At 34.9% G+C, this 20,240-nt stretch overlaps 1 protein-coding gene across 9 annotated transcripts in view; it reads left to right on the forward strand.

Moving 5' to 3' along the window:
- Positions 1 to 20,240, forward strand: part of CPEB3 (cytoplasmic polyadenylation element binding protein 3) — a 96,870-nt gene that overhangs the window by 25,762 nt on the left and 50,868 nt on the right. For 7 of the 9 annotated variants that reach the window (XM_074907484.1, XM_074907481.1, XM_074907482.1 and 4 more), the window contains exons 3-4: positions 7,515 to 7,674; positions 19,756 to 19,812. In XM_074907484.1, the coding sequence (XP_074763585.1) occupies positions 7,515 to 7,674; positions 19,756 to 19,812 (217 nt within the window). The remainder of the gene's footprint in view (positions 1 to 7,514; positions 7,675 to 19,755; positions 19,813 to 20,240) is intronic. The other 2 variants (XM_074907488.1, XM_074907489.1) reach the window with 1 other exon arrangement.

The raw sequence follows: 20,240 nt of genomic DNA on the forward strand, positions 1-20,240 counted from the left end.
CATTACCGTAGTGTAATGGGTGTAAGAATAATAGCTGTTTTGTAAATTCTTTTGATTTTTTGGGTGTTGAGGTGGTATGTGTGTTTGGATTTGGGTTTTGTAAAACACAGTGTCTAATTATTTTATGGCAAAAATAAGATGTTTGAAATATTAAGTTTATTATATTTCTGTTTGCTGGTAATAAGCTCCTATTGGAGCATTAGGTTAGGTGATTTGAGCATTTGACTAGGTGCTTTACTGTCTTTGAATCTGAGGTGGAGAAAAAACACTAGTGATTGTGTAAGTAGTATGCTTGGTATATCATAAAAATTTGCGTTGGAAGAATAGCTAAGGGTACTTCAAAGAACACAATAAGTAGACTATTACTTAGGCTCTGGTGAAAGAAATAAAGCATATAATATAGAACCAGATAAATATATGTGTGTGTATATACGTATATGTTTATATTTGTATCCAGTAGGGCCATATTGTGGTTTGTTCCCTGAACTCCAAAACATGAATTGCCTAAACCAGGGAAACAGTTAGTGTATTTCTCTGCCCTTTAGCTACAACTTCTATCTAGAAAAAGACAGGCTAAATTCTATTACTTTCTTTCCCGCAGTTTGCAAGCAAATATTGAATATTCAGTAACTTGTCAGGATATTCTGTTTAAGTGATTATGATGCCAAGTCTTATGGCTATAAGGCCTGAACTTTTTTATATGTATTTTGAGCATGTATTAAGTGTATACAAAAAGGGAATTTCGTCTTAACTGCAAAATAGAATGATCTTTAAAATGAATAATATAATTTATATTATTTTTGGTAATTCTGTAAAATGCCTCTTCTGTCTCTTCCTATTTCTGTGCATTTTAGTTCATTTGGAAATAAAAATTGCAAACATTTCACTGAGAGATTTTAGTTTTCTGGTAACATTTTAGAACTCAGAATTTATAAAGGGGTAAAGTTTGAACACAACCTTTACTGTTCTCTGGGGAAAAATTGCTTGAGTAGATCTAAGTTTTGAAGGCTTTTGGATTAGAGTTCTTGCATGTTAGCTATAAAAGTTCATATAACACCGGCAAGATGATTATCATTAACTAGAGTTCTGAAATGTTATTTTTCAAATTATATGGAAATGTTTCCATAATCTATACACAATTAGATATGTTTTATATTTGTATTAAAATTCCTTATTCTTCTTAGAAGCTTTTTGAAAAAGCTTAAAAATCACCTTTTGCCCAGTAAACCGCTGAACACCTATGAGAGTAAAATGTCCTACAGTTGGTAGGGAGAAAAGACAAACGTATGAAAAGTTGATGTGTTTCTTCTGTGGGCATTTCAAGAGCAATAATAACATAAGAAAGCATTCCCCTTTTTGTTTCAGTAAAGAAACATAATAAATCCGACTTAGTTTAATACTATCCAAAATTAACTGGAAAGATTAAAAAAGAAAGCAGAATTAAAATAAAATTCCATTAAGACTTAGTACTAGTAGCTCTGCTGTAATGTTCTTTACCATGGGCATAGACAAATTTATCCTGTTTTTCCCCCCTACCTATGTTTTATGACTCCTTATTTGGTTTGTTTTAGGTTTTTATGAAATGCAATATAAGGAAAAAATTACTGAAATTTCTGGTTATTCTAGTTCTGCATGCATCTGTGTTGTCAGTCATGTTGTTATTGGCAGTATTCCAGCACCAAGCTGCAAAGGAAGTAACACTTGCTATTTACAATTTTTTGATTCTCTTGCAAAGTGATCATTTTACTTCACCATGTGACCATAGATTTCCTTAGATTTTCTATCTTTTGAAAGATTTTTTTTTTAACTTTACTGAGAATGCAAGTGGAATTGCATCACAGCTTAAGCTGCTAGCGGCTAAAGATTGCTCAGTGAGTATTTAGAGCTTGCTGTATGTGATCATTCATGTGCACCATCATGGCAGATTAAGCATATCCCAAGCAGAACTTCCGTAATACTTCTTTCGCAGTTTCTGTTTTTGCTGCTGTGGATTGGGATATTGGAGTGAGACAAACTTGTTTTCCTTGTGTTCTTAGTAATAAGCCCTGCTGCAGGTGCTAGAACAGAGTGAGTGAGCCCAGTTTAAAACAGTGCTGGCATTTTATCCCGTATTTATTCAAAGCTGTGCTTCCATTGACTTCAGCTTTAGTTGGCAATGCTTAGCAATCCTGTGCAGCCAAATCCAGGCTTATGTCAGGCACAGAAGAATGAAACACAGCAGTGACCACAGTGAAGAAGTCTGCGTTAGTAAGAAAGTTGTTTAAGCCATAAGAATTTTAACCATTCCTCAGGATCCAATCTCTTCCTTCTGATTGAAATACTACATGTAATGTCCCAGAATCTGGTAAGTAAAAAATGCTGAGACTTCTGTAAGCCTAAGTGGAGTTTTGGTATTCTCCTGGAAACAGTTAACAGTTCAGTGAGTGGAGGCCATCTTGTTGCTCAGCAGACTTGGGTTGTGTTGTGCCACATACTGGTGCAAAGAAGCTTGAAAATGTAGGACAGCATGAAAATGCAGAACACTGAAATAAATTACCGAAACTGAGATATTGTTCAGAATATAGGAAGCTTGGAAGCTTAATAGGAAGTCAGTTAGGGAATGGACCAAAACATATAAACACAGGGAAATATATCTTTGGAAGGGTCTAGGTACCTGAAGTTTTGCTACTTGCATACTTAAAACCCAGGCAGATCAGGTGAATCTCTCAGCTCAATGTGTGCTCAATGCTACAGATGCAGATGACCATGCCAACAAGGATTCAACACAAGCTAAAATACATGGTTAAGGATTTTGAGTATGGATGATAGCTAGTCTTGGGCAATGTGTTAGATTCCTGACATGATTTCTCAGGGTAAAACTTTTCACTTTGTGACTGTGGTTTAATCAATTAATGGTCAAGTGTGTCTGCTGCCATAATCCTCTGCAGAGGCAGAAGAAAAACATAGAACTTCAGTTTTTGGAGCAAGGTGCATGTTCTCCATGTCTCTGTCATGGGATATGTTGGTCATTTCCTTTTTTAGTTCCTTAGTTCCAATTACTTTGAGCTACCTGTTCAAGCTGAAAGAGGTATGAGGAAGCCAGGCTGTATTAAGGTACACTTCACACCTATTATGGCCCTAGCTATATGGCTTTATCATCCATAATGTAGTCAGATTTTCTCAGTCTTTACCTTTCCCTCTTACCAGAAAAGACATAGTCTTTGTATCTATTGGGAGGGAACTGAAGTAGTGCTAGGTAGGCCTTGCCCTTACATGCCCACACTCTGAGTCTGAAGGGGGCAGGACAAAGCACACCACATTGCAGGGTATGACAAAGGGAAAAAGTTCTTTTGATTTCAAATGATACGCACACATGTCAATTACATACTTCAGGTACTGCTAAGTAATCTCTGTTTTATAATTAAGATAACTTTAAGAATGTCGTTTCTCCTCCTGGAAGTTGCTGACACACTGATTATACCTCAGCCATCTCCTGGAATAAGCAACACAGGAATCTGTCCTAGAGATAAACAGACCTCTTCAAAGCACTGTTTTGATTCATTCCTGAAGCTGATTCATTGTGTGCCTCTGAAAAATTACTATGGTTGGGTAATTAAAACTAGCATAATACATATGCATAAAGTGTAAAATGCAAATTATGGTATTTTCTCATTTTAGTGTCTTGACTGCAGTTATTTTTTGGCAAAGTTACTGTTTGCTGTTTTTTTAAAAAATTAACAAACAGATTATAGACACTGTTTTGTGACATTTTTAATTAGCCTCACAAGTAAGATATTTAAAGGTAGAAAGTTGAGACCAAACTTCAACTGCAGGTCCATTTCTTTTTGTGATCCTTCAAAAATCTGATCCTGCATATGTATTTGTAATTTTTCATTATGCTTAACATATACACTTTATGGAAATCAGTGTCGTGAATGAATGTATATGTAACATCCAAGGGCTAGGATTTAAAGTTCTGGGACCCATATATTTTCTGAGTTGTTATTAGTAAGCTGTTTTTCTTTCTTTGAAGCCTAGAGTGTTGTAAGAACTGAAATAGGCTGCCATGTGTACTAGCAACAACCAAGGAAGGAGCTGCGGTCTGTACACAGCTGAAGTACAATCCAACATGGGCAGGGTGAACTTAATCATCTTCTAACTTAATGGTTGCTGTGTAGCCAAAGGGCAGTGAGTGCCTTGTAGCTGGGGATCTCTCTTTTATCCATAATGTAGTTTATCTAAGTGGGTTTTAGGATCTTTGTCTGCTCTAGAAGATCCCAGCAGATTTTCCAGGCTGTCTTGATTTTCAAATTTCCTTTCCAGATGTTTTATTCTGCTTTATCATTCTGTATTTTATATTTTGATTTCCATTCATGGTCCTAGTCCCAGAACTTCCTTACAAAGTTCCTATGTGCTACTAAGGACCTTTATGAATTGTTTCTGTTGTTGGGTTTGTTTGGCAGTAGATTGGTAACCTGTGGAAAGAATGTAAAAGGCAAATCTGGGAGATGGTACTGTATCAGTTCACAAAACCAGGAGAACCTGCTCATGCTGAGAAATAAGGAAACATCATCTTCTGTGTGTGTGTGCAGAAGCACCGGGCTTCTTGGAAGAAATTGCTGAATTTAGGAAACAATCTTCAAATCTGCAGAGTAAAAATGAGTTACTACTGCAATGAAAGCTACTAAGAAAAATGGTAGTAACCCTTTTCTGTAGGAGCTAGAATGTTAGCTCTGACTTGTTTGTTTTATCACCCGCACTACAAAATCTGTAGTCAGCATGCGTTATGCTTATGCACATGCCACAACATACTCATAAATATCTGTTGTGTCTAAACTTCCTTTACTTAACTTGCTCAGTTACTATAGTGGTGTCATCATTGCCTAGGTAAAGGGTTTTGATTAAATTGATCTGCCTGTGTCCAATGTAGGTCTAATTTAATCTTGAAAATATATTGTAGGTTTGTATGCCCCTTAAAAGGTTAGAAACATCCTGCATTCTGGAAAACCTGTCCTTGCCTTCGATGCTACCATTTTTTTCTCCCTTTTCTAATGTGTGCATGTGCACAGCTCCTTGGGAAGTTTTAGAACAAAGTAGGACCTCCCAGAGATTTGCTGCTATAGTAGCAAACTTAAAATATGACATACATATGTTAATAAAGGACAATTAAATTAAATTTGTAGGCTACGTCCTCTTCTGAACTCACGCTTTCCGGCCTCTAAGACTGTAATCTTGGGAATGTTTAAAGCTGGAATAAACTATCATTGTGGCAAAAGCAGCAGTCCTGCCCTTTTGCTCTCTTGCCAGTATTGGTTTTGCCAGCTCAGCTCTGCTACATATAGTAAACCAGATCAGGGGACTGATCCGACTGAAAAATACTTCCCCACCCCTATTTAGGATATGAGCTGTATGTTTGCTTTCGTATTTTCTCTTGAAAAATATGCCATAGTTCAGTACTGTAACACCTGACCTCCTTGCATATTCACAGTACATCTATTTAAAGGATATTTAAAAGAAACAAAAAGAAAAAGACAACTAAAATTTTTGCTTTGAGAGAATAATATAGATCCTATTTAATCAAGATACTAATATATTGCAAGAATGGATTTTTTTTTTTTTACGTGCATGTTACGCTTGTCTTTTCAATCTGGCTTTGCATTTTTTTAAGAAAATGAATATGAAAAAAAATTCTTCTATTACGTATTACCAAGCAGTAGGTTGCTTTAACCAAAATAAAGTTTTGTTAGGAAAAAAAGATTACCTCAGAGTTTTGGGTTTGCCTCCCTCCCTCGCTCCCGATTTATTTTAGATTTCCTGGGCATAAATTTTGTTTTATATTCCATATGTATTGATCCACTTGGATAGGTGAACAAGTACTCTTTTCAATACAGTATACAAATGTTGTCATTCTAAACAGCTCTAGAAGACCTAAAAATCATCAACAATGAAAACTGGACATCAGTGAGCTCATTTGAACTTTAGTGCTTAGTATAGCTTCTAAAAAAATGAAGTATTAATTCTTTGGACATCACATTTGACTTCCAAAAAATGCTCAGTAGGTGAAATAAATGTGTGAAGAAAATAATTCTAGTCCGTTTACAGAAAATACAACATTAGCATGTTGGAGAAGGGAATTTGAATCTTCAGTTTAGAGCAGGCAGACTGTGGGAACATGAGATTTTTGGCAGTAAAAAGATCTGTATTTTGGAGCTTTCTGTAACAGCAAACCTTTAATAACATGTATTTATTTGAATTCCAGATCAGGAATATTAAAAGAAAGCTTAATTATACCAGTGAACTCATCTTCTCCTTTAGTTTTATTTAAAGACCACCTAATAAAAAAGCAGGTTCAAGAGAATTAGTATTTATTAAGACAAAACTTTTGATATATTTTCTATGGATACTGCTGCCGCTTATCTGAGTATTTTAAATTTTATTCTTTCAAGCAGGAAGATTATCTTATAGTAACCAGCATGCGAAAGACATTGTTCCAGGAATTTTGGGAAATATTACAATGAAGGTTTCAGTTTGCACAGTACAATGTTATACTACTCTTTATTAATTGTAGCATAATACAGTGTACAAAGAAAACCAGCTATGATTTCCAAAGTTGTGCTTTACTTTTTTAAAATTATAGTGATGAGAATAAGAAAACGAATGTGTTTTAGAAACTTTTTGACTATAGGGGGCTGTTCTGCTACTGTCCCATATCCTCTAGATATATGTATTTAGAGTACTGTCCCATTGCTTACGGTACTCTAGATACATGGGCATGGGTAGATTGTTCCCTCCATAAGATTGTTCCTGAACTTTGAAACTGATTATTTTAATAGGCCTGCTAAAGGGGGGTGTGTGTGTGTTTGTTTGTTTTCTTTCTCCCTTTTACTTACTTAAAAAACAGAATCTGAACTATAGTGAATGAAAAACGAGAGATTCAAACAATACAAACCAACCCTTGCTCAGGTTTTTGAGTGCCCTAGTGTGAAAGTGTTACATATCCTATCTTGCTTTTTGTTTTGTCTTGCATCTAGTGTACTTTGCTTAAACCTGTGAGATTCATGTTAGACATCTGAAGAATTACTTGGTACCTTCTGGAACGAAGGTGCCTCCTGTTGTCTTCAGCATTACTTGCTTCTACTCTGATCTTAAGGTAGCACTTGTTGCAGAAGGCAGACGATGATGTTGTAAAACAAAAGTCTCTGAACTCTGAAACAATTTCACTTCTCCAGTGCAAACATTAATACTGCTTTATTTCTAAGTTCTTATTTAAATTATAATGTTTAGAATTAACTATTGTTTGTAGGTATGTTTTTAGGAGTATCGAAAAGCTCTGCATAGCTGTACGGGTGAAAGCAGTAGTTGGAAAATGAAGGGTATCATTTTAACAACTGTAGGCTTATATTTATCAAGGTTTTTGTAATATAAGTTCTTTCAAGAAGAAATGTAGAATTGGATATGGGAGTTTTATAAAATAAGAAATGAGCCTGTGTTTTTCTTTAACAGTCTTTCCTTTTTTTTTTTTTTTTTTCTTCTAGGACCGGAATAGGCCCTATGACACTTTTAACTTGCACTCTTTGGAAAATTCCTTAATGGATATGATAAGGACTGATCATGAGCCTCTGAAAGGTAAACACTACCCTCCCAGTGGCCCACCAATGAGTTTCGCTGATATAATGTGGAGGAATCATTTTACAGGTTAGGAATATTCATATGTCCATGCTTGCTTGGTGTTTAAACAAAAATCAGCTTTTCAGAATTGCTGTAAACTTTTTGTTAATGAATGAGTTGTCAGTTTTGTAAAACTTCTGTTATCCCATCTTAAGATAATCATCTCTACTGTAGGAAGATAAGGTGAAATGTGTATACATTTCTTATAAGTGCACAATCATAATATTATCTAACTGACATTTCCAAAACTTGGTTTTGTTTATTAGCAAATGGCACAGTTGGGTCTCCTGCTGCAATCACTCAGTTCAGAAAATGTATAGTGCAACTGGAGTCCAATTGTTATGTTCAACATATTATTCAAAGTTAATACCAGTCTTATTTTTGTATCAGCTAGTATACAGGGTTCTAAAAACAACCACTATATCAAGCTTACTCTCTACAGTTGTTTCAGATTTCTTTTTAAAAAATGTATCTTAATTTGGATTTCAAATTATTAGGGGGAGCCAAAAGCTATTAGATGTTGTTAAGTGCTGGGAAAGTTTTATTTATGCTACTAAACTGTTTTTTCTACCAGGTGTAACATTGGAGATGAAATAATTTCTAATACTTAGCTGATACTGAACAGTGAAAGGCTGTGGCAGCATTTCAATGAATAAATATTCCCGATCAACCTGCACACTCCTTTGCCTTAATCTTTCACTGATTAGGTTTAAAAATAGGTACATATTCTTGCTCACATGTATTCTTGGTGACTTTGAAACTGACACTAATAATAAGCCATATACAAAGGAAGTATTGAACTAGAAATGATTCACAAACTCTACGATTCCCAAACTAAGTCAGGACTCTGGAACTGATAGAGAAGAAATTTAGTTATCTATGGCACTTCCTATGCTAATCACAGAATCATCTAGGTTGGAAAGGACCCTGGAGATCATCTAGTCCAACCGTTCACCTAGCACAGTTCCCACCTACAGCATATCCTTAAGCTCTAAATCGACTACTCTTGAACACCTGCAGGGATGGGGACTCCACCACCTCCCTGGGCAGCCCATTCCAACGCCTAAAAACCCGTTCTGTAAAGAAATGCTTCCTAATAGCTAGTCTGAACTTCCCCTGGTGCAATGCTTCTAATGCTTCTATACATACTTTTCTGATGTCGTGATTGCCTCATTTGCTCCCCTTCCCATTTATATATTTATATATGTGAAAAAATATTTTTTTTTGGTCTAAGGTCTTGTGCCTTTTTTACCATCTTTCTGGGTGCAGAGGTTTTTTTCACAACCATACCAAACTGGGTTCTGTACTCTCAGCTCTTTTAACCTGTGCTTTCCACTATTATCTTGAAATTTGCTGTGCTATAGCCTTCATATGTCTTTAGCTGTTAATTCAGCTGTCTAAAATGGTAAGAGATACTGTCTTGTGTATACTGATCACAGTCCTCTAAAATAAGTGTTAACGTGAAACATAAAAAAAACAAGCTTCACAAAATTGAGATTTCTGCTGGATATACATTTCACATGGCTGGTATTTAAAAAAAAAAAAACCAAAACAAACCAAATCAAATTGCTAGTAAGTAGATTTAAGTATTTATTATGTCTTATTAAATGTGTTATAATCTAGCTAAAACTTCATGGGTTTTTTTAAATCAGTATTTATTTAAATATACAAAATGAGCCGAGTTTTTTAAAGGCTGAATTTCCATATGAACCTGAGCATGGAAAAAATGAGAAAGATTGGATTAGAAATTGTATTACTCTAGAAAAAGACCATAACATAAGTGCAATTTTGCTTATACTTCTGTTATTGTCTTTTTTTATAACCATTTTAAAACTTTTTTTTTTTTGATCAGAACATTAGCACATAAAATAATAATGGGTAAAAATCTTTAATTCTTTTGTGTTGTCCGGTCATTCTATTAAGAATAGTTTCCAATTCTCAGCTGAGCTATGAAGTGTTGCAAGTGACATATTTCACAGCTGCACGTGAGTGTCATAACACTATTTAATGTTGGTGTTTTGCATGAGACAGAAATTAAGTTCTTGGTTTCATTAAGCATCTTCATGCTTTTCAAGAAAAGTATCCTTTCCAAAGCAAACTTAATATTTTAATCTCTACTAGGTTATCAATTTATGTAGAACACTGGCTAATTTAAATGTACATTTGAAAGCAGTAGGAACTGTTTCCCTCTACTCAAAAAGTAAACTGAAAGAGTTGGATATTAATTGCAAAGTTTGAGTTGATCTTTTCCATTTGCTAGTGGGACTGTTAGTTTTACTTTTTTTCAGACTAACATTTCTATCACTTACTGGATGTGCTCCTTCTAACTCATTTTCTCACTCAGTGCTGCTCACCTGTTTTGGCCTTTCTGCCTCATTACTTAGCTCTCTTCTAGCTTCCGGTCCAGTAACTGTTGGAGAAATCTTGTTTACTATTAGTTATCTCTCTCTGTCTCTGCCCAGCTGTTTTTTTTCCCCACTGAGAGTTAATTCCCTGTCTTGCTTTCTTTTCCTCCTCCCTCTTAACTGCAGTGTTTCCTTTGCTAACCTCCAGTCTTGGCTTGACCTAGCATGCACTTTCCTCTACTGCTGTCTTCACACTATGCAGCATGACTGGCAATATTCGTGAGTGGCTGTTTCAGGACATGTTCATTCTCCCTTCCAAGAAGTGGTGTCTTCCTTTTTGTTAAACAGATCTATGTTACTATTTCAATTTCATAAAAACCTGTTTCCCTGCAAACATTGGTCTTGACTCTTCACCTGTCCCTCCAATTCCTGTTTTTCCTCAACTAAAGATGCCGAAGGTTTTCAGCTGCTGCGTCTTCCTCAAATTTCACTTAATCTTGTCTTCTAAACTCACTTTCTTTTTTCTTATTTATCCCACTCTCCTTTATAGTCTGTAATCACCCTGAGAAAATAAGCAATCAACTCTGCTTGCTTTTGCTTGTTTCTTAAGTTATTGTCACATTTTCATTTATATTCACCTTGAAGCTTTTTGAATATACTGGTTCTGCACTTCAACTTGATTTTTCAATTCCTCATAGACATTCCTGTGTGAATGCCTCTTGTGTGAAATTTCAGCTGCTCTGAATCTTACCAATTTAAGCAAATCTCAGAGCTACTTCCTCTTCATTTTCTCTCCTCTGTCTTTCATAGTAAACTGGATTTTTTCCTTTTAAATCTTCCCTTCCTCTGACATCTGTGACTGTCCTCTCTTAGGTTTTGTGCAGCTTTTTCTTGTGTAGATAGAAAGTAAAACAACCACAAAAATCACAGTTTAAAAAACAAAGAAAAATAATGAGATGGCTTTCAAATGGTGGAAGAGGTGAAAAGATGAGTACCAAAAGCCTTTGATTTTGAAAATACAGAAAGATTTAATTCTAGAAAAGCTATACATGTCTTGGAGCATGTTACAAAGCCAGTGCAGCTATTTCAGGATCATTTTAGCCTGCTGCTGGCAACAAAGTCTTCAGCGAATGTGTATTTTTAGAAGTACTGTCTGTATATGTATTCATTAATATTGCAGGTGGTTTATCTGAAGTTTGAAACGTTGCTTGGAACACAGCCCCTATTGGCATATATGCCCCCTCACATCCCAGCACATACTTGAAACAAAAAATAATTATCTTGGATCTAGAACAAAGGCTCTAGATTAGAATGTGGATGGGAGGTTTACCCATAAAAGATTCTGATGAGAAGACCAAATTGAAATAGATCTGGAATATTTTCTTCTCGTTTTGGGGTGTAAGTTTTCTCATGCTCTGCATTGTTCAGTGGAGGTAGTGGAGAAGCTCAGGGGTGCGAAAGTCTCTGTTGTCTTGTTTGTAGTAGTTGAAACTTCATACCTCCTCTGAATCTGAGCTATGAACAGACTTTGTCCTGCAGGCCATGGAGATTGCGTTTATTTCAAGGTCACTAAAGCAGGTCACTTCTTTCAGGGTATGCTCCACTTGGCCTTGAGAGGGCGTGTGATTAAGTGACTTTTTGGGAGGTGTTTATTTCAAGTGTGGAACAAGAGAAAGGCTGAAGGATTGTTAGTGCAGCAGAAACTAACTGATCCTCAGTCTTGCAATACTGAATTAGTTATACTGAGCGAGTGCTAACTCAGCCTGGTTGGCAGGCTGACTTGGTGCTCTCCAGCTAGGAGAGGTAGGGTTACTTAATTCTTAATGGGTGTTTCTTGCTGTAAGAGAGATTTGATACCTAGCTTTGAGGTTTTTGGATTTAGATAAATTACCAGCCTATACATCTATTTTGCATTTCATTTTGAGCCCGAACTTGGGAGAAGGTGTTCAGTGTCAGCTCTTTGCTTCTGTCTAAAACTGATTTGTTTTTCTTAGCTTTTCTGTCTAGATAAGGGTACCCTGCTGTAGGTTCCTGTTCTGCTGTCCTTGTAACCTGGGAACTTTGTAACTTTACAAATTGTTTGCCATTTTCATGCTTTGAAATTTAAAGACTGTAAACTTATTAAAAAGGAAGTCTCATTTTCTTTTCTCCCAAGACAGTTGGGCAGACTTTCTTACTGGCTTTCTCTGCCATCAAGACCAGCTTCAGTATTGTTCTTCTTTGTCAGTCAATACTCATAAATCCTTTTCTCCTGTCAAGAAGGAGGAAATAAAGAGGAAAAAAAAGTATAGTAAAGGATTTGTTAAGCTTCTTCTAGTTAAAGACGAATTACTGTATATGGCCAAGGGTATCTGGTTGTTCCCTCTATTAAGTCGTAACAGGCCTTTATGATAAAGTGTGCAATATCCTCTGAGATGTTTCTCCTGAACTGTCTTATTTATTTGCTGAGTTGCTGATAGAATATATTATACTCTGTGAATACATGGGAGAGTGTTGTTTTAACAAGGAAAGGATACATTTGCACTGTTTCATATCTTGTTGGTATTTATATGCTGCTTCTACCTAATGCTGTAGGGCAAAACTGAATTATCAGAATAGCTATGGGTAGATGCTACTTACTACTGACTATTTCTTTCCTGCATCAAAGTGTCTCCTGTCTATGGTGTAATATGTTGCTGTTGCAATATGTTTATCCACGTCAAACTATTGCATTGCAACACAAACAGAGGCACTCCGATCTATAAAAGTATTTTGATCAGTAGTAACTAGCAGCTGCCTTTATTCTATTTTTAAATAATTAAAATATTTCAGCTGTGTTAGGTCATATGCTATGCACATGTGCTACTGACAGGTCATGAAACTGAATAAAAATATAAAATTTAGGAGAGAAATGTCCCATCAAAATATTTATTTTAAATTTACTGTTGCAGTAGATAACTGTAATATTTGGGTTTTATTCTATATCAGAATGGAAACAAACTTTGTAATGTGCAAGTCCCTAACTAACAAAAATTCTAAGGTTATTATAAGTGTCAATGTGACAAATCTTTATGAGTATTTGGAGCCAACACATGTACAAGGAGGATTTCAAGACTAGGCTTTATTAAAACTAACTTTATTGGATATCATACTGTAGAAGGACACATAAAATATGTGCTGATTATGTAATAATATTTCAGTAGAATGTACATGCTCTCTATTTTAGCATTTGTTGTTCTGAGCTTGTTTGAGACAGTACAAATGTACAAGAGTTCAGAGGTAACAACAGCATCTGTTGGGAAACCTTTTATCTTGATTTTCAATACTTGATATGCATGACGCTCATATATTTGCACAACAGAAAACTGAAGTTTGTAAAGACTGTATCAGGTCATATGAAAACTAAGTAAAATTTCAGATTTCCTGTTTACATTTAACTTGTTTATAAGGTCTGATGGCAGTGTTTGAAGATTATATGCAGCTTAGACAGTATTGTAATACATATAGAATGGACCTTTACTTTTCCATCTTGATCTTCAGTTAACTTCAATGCATGTCACTAGATTTTGTTTGGCTCTAATTGTTCATAAGCTTTTTGCAAGTAAAGCAGTGTTTGCCACATGACCTGAGAAAAGTGAAAGGTGAATGTATCCTATTTGTGTTTCCAGTCAGCAACTGAACACAAAGGTTGTGCAAATAGAACAAATGTTGTCATTTCAGTCCTAGAAATGGTGCCACCCAGTTAGAGCTTTTTGCAACACTTTCGTTAGAAAAAAGTTCACTTTAACAGCATTTCTCAAAACCTCAGTGCTCATCAGACACTCTTCTGTAAATGCACGTGAAAAACCAGAGTGAGCAGACAGATATCTTTGCACATCTATTTCTGTGTCAAATTAGGCCACTCAAGCTAATCTTTTGAAAGGAAACATACTCTGTTTCCTTTCCATTTGAAACTCTGTTTATTTAAGAAAATCCTGTCCTTTTTTTTTTTTTTTTTTTTTTGTACAGAATATGACCATTAAATGGTTCATATTTCTTAAAATAAGTGCTTTCTTCAACAATCTTGTAGTATGATCATAGTTCTTAATTTTCTGCTGGCATCCAGCAGATCCTCGTCTTTGACCTGCTGTATCTGTTTTGGGCAGGATTGGTGGGGTTTTTTTGTTTGCTTTGTTTAGTTTAAGGCATGGTGATACCGATACCAAATTTTCCTTCTCTTTATACTGATTTTTTCATTCTGCTATTGAAGACTGGCTTCAGAGACCTAAAGCTGGTTTTCTATCTTTCTTTTCTTCACTTCTCTGCAGTTTTAAGGGTTTTATATATTTTAGCATAGATTGCTAATGGAAAAGTGCTTTCATATTGGTTTATTTTATTTCCCCACAAACTCATCAATAAGAATACCAATATTGTTCTTTTGAATACAGTTCTAGAACAACATGTAGAATGGGTATATGTGTACATATACTTGTCTATGCCTTACAAGTAAAGCCACATTTCTTATGTTCATTGTCTTCCTTTTAAAGTACTAATATTTTGAAAGCTTTTCAAGCTAAAAGTGTTGGCACTACTTATATATATGCAAGACTTTTGTGTTTTATTGGAGCAATATAATTTACTTATGAAGAGTGCATTTCGTTGTGATGTATATGCTGTTATATTTTACAGGTTGCTTTCTCTACTCATGGCATATATTTCTTTAGTCAGTGATAGGAAGAAGTTAGTATCAGCAAGCTTTATTACAGATATTCATAGCTGATAATTATATACTTCTGTTCACATTGCCACAATATGTATTTGCACAGTAAAAATATATACATGTAAACCCAGTGATAGTTCTTTGTGTTTGCCTTCTGGCAAACAATATATTTCTGTTCTGCTGAGTATGTTAATATGTAAAAGATATGTAAGTCCCAAGTAGGTGTTTAAATTATGGGTGTGAATAATTGACAGACTTTAAAAAAGGGAGGGGTAGGGGGGAAGGGGAAAGAAAAAAGATTAAAAAAACCCAACAACTTTCTTCAGAGAGTTACCTTTTATTTTTACAATTCTTTATGCAAACCCTTGCTTAGATACTTCTTGCTTTTGAAATTGTTTTAGGCATGTCTCTTGAGTTAGTGTAGCATCAGTTTCAGGTGTCTGTATTTTGGGGGGAAGTGAAGAGAGAATGGTCTGAGGTCTATTCAGGTTAAAATGATTAAAACTCTTGTATATATACACACACACACACGCTTCATGCTTTTTCGCCATTTGTGAGTCATGGAGCAAAGACTCATGGTTGAGCTGGGGTGTGGATGTATGTGTTTGGGGGATATTAGGTTGTGTTGTAAACTACACCCCCAGATACCTATGGGTCAAAATAAACTTGTTTCAGATGTTTGAGGGACTACTGGTCTTGCTTTGATTTTTTGCACTTTTTTTGGTCTAAACTTTGCTCTACCCCACTTGCTACCTATCCATCCAAATAACTAACGCTGTTTTGTAATTCCTTTTGTTAGCACCAACTTTGAAATAATTTGATAGAAGAGATAAGAATGATGAAGGAGGTATTATTACTCAGGAAGTATAGCAGACCTAATCCTGTTGCCAGTTTCATTTGACCTTGCCACTGTAGTCTCTAGTCATAACTTGTAATTGATATCAATAATAATCTTAAGAACTATGTGAGAGGACGTTGTCATTCCCAGTAAGTTCAGGACAGGTCAAAAGCAGGCCAGCTTTGCTATTTTCTAGCAAATCTCATGCCAAATACTTACTGTCCAGTTGGTATAAGAGGTCAATCTTGGTGAAAGCCGTGAGGTAAAACAGCACAAGAAGTTTTACTCAATATATAACCAACATTGATTGTAACATGAAAATGATACATATAGGTAACTGTAATCTTAAAAATCCTTCACTGAGTGAGTGCTCATGTTCAGGAGCTGATTAGGATTTCACAAATTCAAAAATCCATAGAGCACCTAAGAAGAGAAAATGAATATAAAAGAGAAAATTAATAAAGAGAAAACTAACTTTGAAATCAAAACCAGTAGTTATAGGTCTGGAACTGGTTAATCATGAGTGTTTGTTTCAGACATAGGAAAATAATGGTAATACCAGCACATATATACAAAGATGAAATCAAAGATTGGTTTGACACTTAGTTGGTAAACAGATTGTGCTCATAAGCTTGAATAGCTGCTAAAAATAGTGGATATTAAAGTTGAGATTAAGGGGGCCACTATAGGCAAGCCTGGCACTGGGCACTGTCAAAAAAACTCTAGTGGTGGTAAAACTGTGCCTGATATTCAGTGTTGTTATTTCTGGAACAACATTCTCAAAACTGTTCATGTGCCTTGAAATGATCTAGACAATTAAAAAAACACAGATCATCTATTTGTGAAAGATTTAATGAAGATTCATACGTGGGAAGGGTATACTTAAGTTATTGGAAAGATTTAAGAATTGTTTCAAAACCATGACTCTCTTCTACAAAGGATAAAGTGAAGTTAAATTCTATTTAACATCATCTTATTTCCAGTATAAGACAGAAGATGCGTGTACTTGAGATGTGCTCTAAGAAGGAATTGATCTCTCTGCCATGACAAGCATGTTATTGGACATGCAGCGGAGCACTTAGCAGTCCAGCCAGAAAAGTCTCCAAATGCTGTTAGGAGAGAGAATTTAAGGAATTTAATGACATAAGATATGCAAAAGAACAGCCTGGGCTATATAAGAATCATTAAACCCTCATTTATACTCTGAAATGTTTAAAGAACAAGAAGTATACCATTGGATTAATTTTTTTAAATTATTAATTGAAAAGACTTATGTAAAAGAATGATATTGTTGCAACCTAACTGCAGTAATATAAGTGCGTGTTATAAAAGCACGTAATTTAAAATATACGTAGTAGATAGTTATGAAACAAAGACCAACAAACTGAAAATGGCAGATGTACACTGAATCGCAAGTACTGGGGATGTTGTTACCGGAAGGGTTCCTATTTATGACTTCAGTGAACTGCTGGAGACCATAACTTCTGTGCTCTAACTTCTCGTGTTTCTCCTTATTGTGCTTAAGATTGTTGAAAAGTAGTAATTTTATCCAGAGATTTAAATTTAAAACTATAATTAGAAATATGTGTTTATATAGACTTCATAAAATTCCAAGTAGCATACATGTGCTTTTCTTAAAATTGTTTTCTGATAGTAATTTCTGTGTTTAACCCAAATAGGTCCTTGAAAGTACATGTTCTTAATTACATTTCACAGTTTTACATTGCACCTTTCAATGAATAAATTTATAATTTCCTTTTTGTGCTCTCTTCTTGTTTCTTAGATAATTATGCATTTTGTAATCTGCATATGACCACTTGTTTCAATTGAATCGTTTCCTTCAAACAGCAAGATATTCAAATGTTCTAGCTAATATGAAAAGCTATATCATTATTGGTAACTAATTGTTTTAAGATTGATGTATTACCAGTCTGGTTTGAAAGCTTTTAATACAGGTGTGTTTTGAACACACTTTGTGTGTTTCTATAGAATTGAACTGGGGGACCTCTGAGCATGCACAGAATTATCCCACACCGTTGCTTAGCTCAGTGTGAGAACAAGTCCTTCTGCTTGTGCTGCTCTGTATTTTCTGCTCCTCTTAAAAGATAGCTGACAAGATCTGTTTAAAAATAGCAGGCCAAGGGCAGGTGACAAAATGTCACACAAGCAGCACCTGGTCCAATGACAGCCTGGAGGGAAGAAAAAAACAAACCCAGATGTCACGGATACGATTCTATTTCTGAAGCTGGTCAAACAGCAGAATTTCAACTTCAGCAAAGGAAAAGAGGGGGGCCCATCCAAACATTATGCATTCAAATTTTACTCTATTTTTTTGGTAGCAGTTTCCTCTTTTCTATTACTAGTATTAGTTTATAAGTATATTTTATACACCTTTTTTCCTTGCAAGTAATATCTGTAAGCTTGTGCTCATTAGTATGCTGTTAAGGAAGGGGGAATTAATGTCAATCTGGCAGGATACCTGAACTATTTTAGCACAAGCTTATATTAATTGAAATAATAGCAGCTTTAATGTTTTTGCAGTGCCAGATTTATGTGAAAATATGTATAGGAGAATTATGTCTGTAATTAGGAAATCTGAAGAAGTTAATGAAGATCCCTTTAAGAAGCTTTGCTCAGAGCATTGGAAAGTAAATATGAAAATTTTATTTACCTTCCTTCTGCCCCCACTTCTTTCTGGAGGTGCTGTTTGCTTCATAGGCTTATTGTAGCAGCACTTTAAATGTATTTTATTCAAAGGAATGAGAAAATTATAATGTGAAGAAAATATATATTTGCTTTTCTTAAACTGCTTGTGACAGTTTCATAAGTGTACTGAAACTTCTTGTTGCATCTGTTCAGAAAGAGTATTAATTACAGCACAGCAGTCTCTGTGACTGGAAACAGAAGGCTTTTGATAGAATCTAAAAATGTTGGAGGAGATTGGCTTTAGTTCTGCTTTGTCAAAGCTTATTTGTTAAAACCTGGTTTTGCGGAAGTACAGGAACTTAATGCTTATACTGGTTCTTCAGGATAGTGAGTGGATCTTGAGCTCCCATGGTTGAATGTCAAGGTAGTGAAGAAAAGTAAACTGCCTGCTGCCTTGGTCTTCAACCAACCACAAATCTAGAGATATGGAGAGCAAATGAAATGGGTTACAACACTTGTAACTTATGTACATTACTTTATTGAAATAAATTTTTATGTGGCTATAATGTTCATTTTATATCTTTTTTTTCCAATACTAATATAAATTACAGCTTTCAAATTGTTTTGGGAGATTTAATTAAGAAAGTCCTGTTACAAAGTTTATTCAGGGTAAGTTTTTAATACTTCAGCTCAGTTAAATAGTATCTAATACTAAAACTACTCTGAAGAGTGGTAGAGTTGGCTCATTTCTTGCTTTGGCAATAAAAGTAGATTTCTGTGGACTAAATGTCCTTTGAAAGAAAGTAACAGTGTATGAATTTGTTCCCACTTAGTTCCTGAAGTCATCACAGATCTTCTTAGGCCAAACTTTCAATTGTTAAATGTCATCTGAGAAAATTGGTACTATTTTGCATCTCTCTAGCTTCCTGGAAACTGGCACCAGCAGAGTTCATTGCAATTTCATGGTGAACCTTTTGTGTATGATGGTCCCATATTATGGGTCAAGAATAAATATTTTCAAAGTGTATATGAATGTAGTCCATGAGAACAATGCTCCCTCCAATCCACTATTTTTCCTCTACTAAACACTAAGTGATAGCAGATTTTAGGAAAGAGTACAAAAACAGGGTAAGCGTTCTGTCTCCAACAGTCTGTTAACTCAAGAGCTTCTGGTGTCCCAGGTAGTATGGAAAAAACATTTATTATATATATTTTTACATATTTTATTTATTTTTATTAAGTGGAGCTTTTATAATGCTGAATTCATTATTTGAAGCCTACTATAAATGGCATAACTGCAGCAAGGTTGAACTTTGAGGCCTGATTTTTGAAAGGGTAAACATAATACTTTCCCACTACAAAGGGATGTTTTAAAAACCAATTATTTCTTTATTTTGTGATTTTTCAAGTATTTTAAGTACATAACACTAAAGGTACTATAGTGTTAAATATTGTAAATATGTATTCTTGGGAAGCTTTCTTCAGTAGATGGAAGATTTGCCTACCCTGACTGTTCATCCCCTTTAGCAATTTTTCATATTAATAAATTTAATTCAATTTTGAAATAAAAACATTAAAAATAGCTTTTATTTACATTGCAGGGCGTATGGGAATAAACTTCCATCATCCAGGAACAGACAATATTATGGCTCTTAATAGTAAGTAGTTAATATCTAGTGATTAATATTGTCATGTTGAATATTATTTCTTACATTTACTGTGTATGTAGCTATACAATCAGACATAAATATGTGTAATAATATTTGCACAGAAGTTTATGTGCACTCTCTTAAAATGATTTTTGTAAATCAGTCATCTCTGATTTTGTTGGTAGAATTGGTGATTCTTTATATTGGCCTTTTAATAGTTTGTGTATTCCACAGGAAGCTTTATAACATCTGCTATAGATAGTATTGCAAAACATTCTCTGTTGTTTCCTCTTTTGTGGGTGTGTATGTGTGTTAAATCTGTAACTTTAATTTCTGATATCTCTTCAGACGTATTTCTTGTTGGGATGAGTTGTTACAAGTTTTGCACTCGTTTACACTGACTGATGGAATTTACTTTGTTGTTTTCCCTAAAACAT

The sequence above is a fragment of the Athene noctua genome, chromosome 5 (genome assembly GCF_965140245.1).
Source record: "Athene noctua chromosome 5, bAthNoc1.hap1.1, whole genome shotgun sequence".
NCBI lineage: Eukaryota > Metazoa > Chordata > Aves > Strigiformes > Strigidae > Athene > Athene noctua.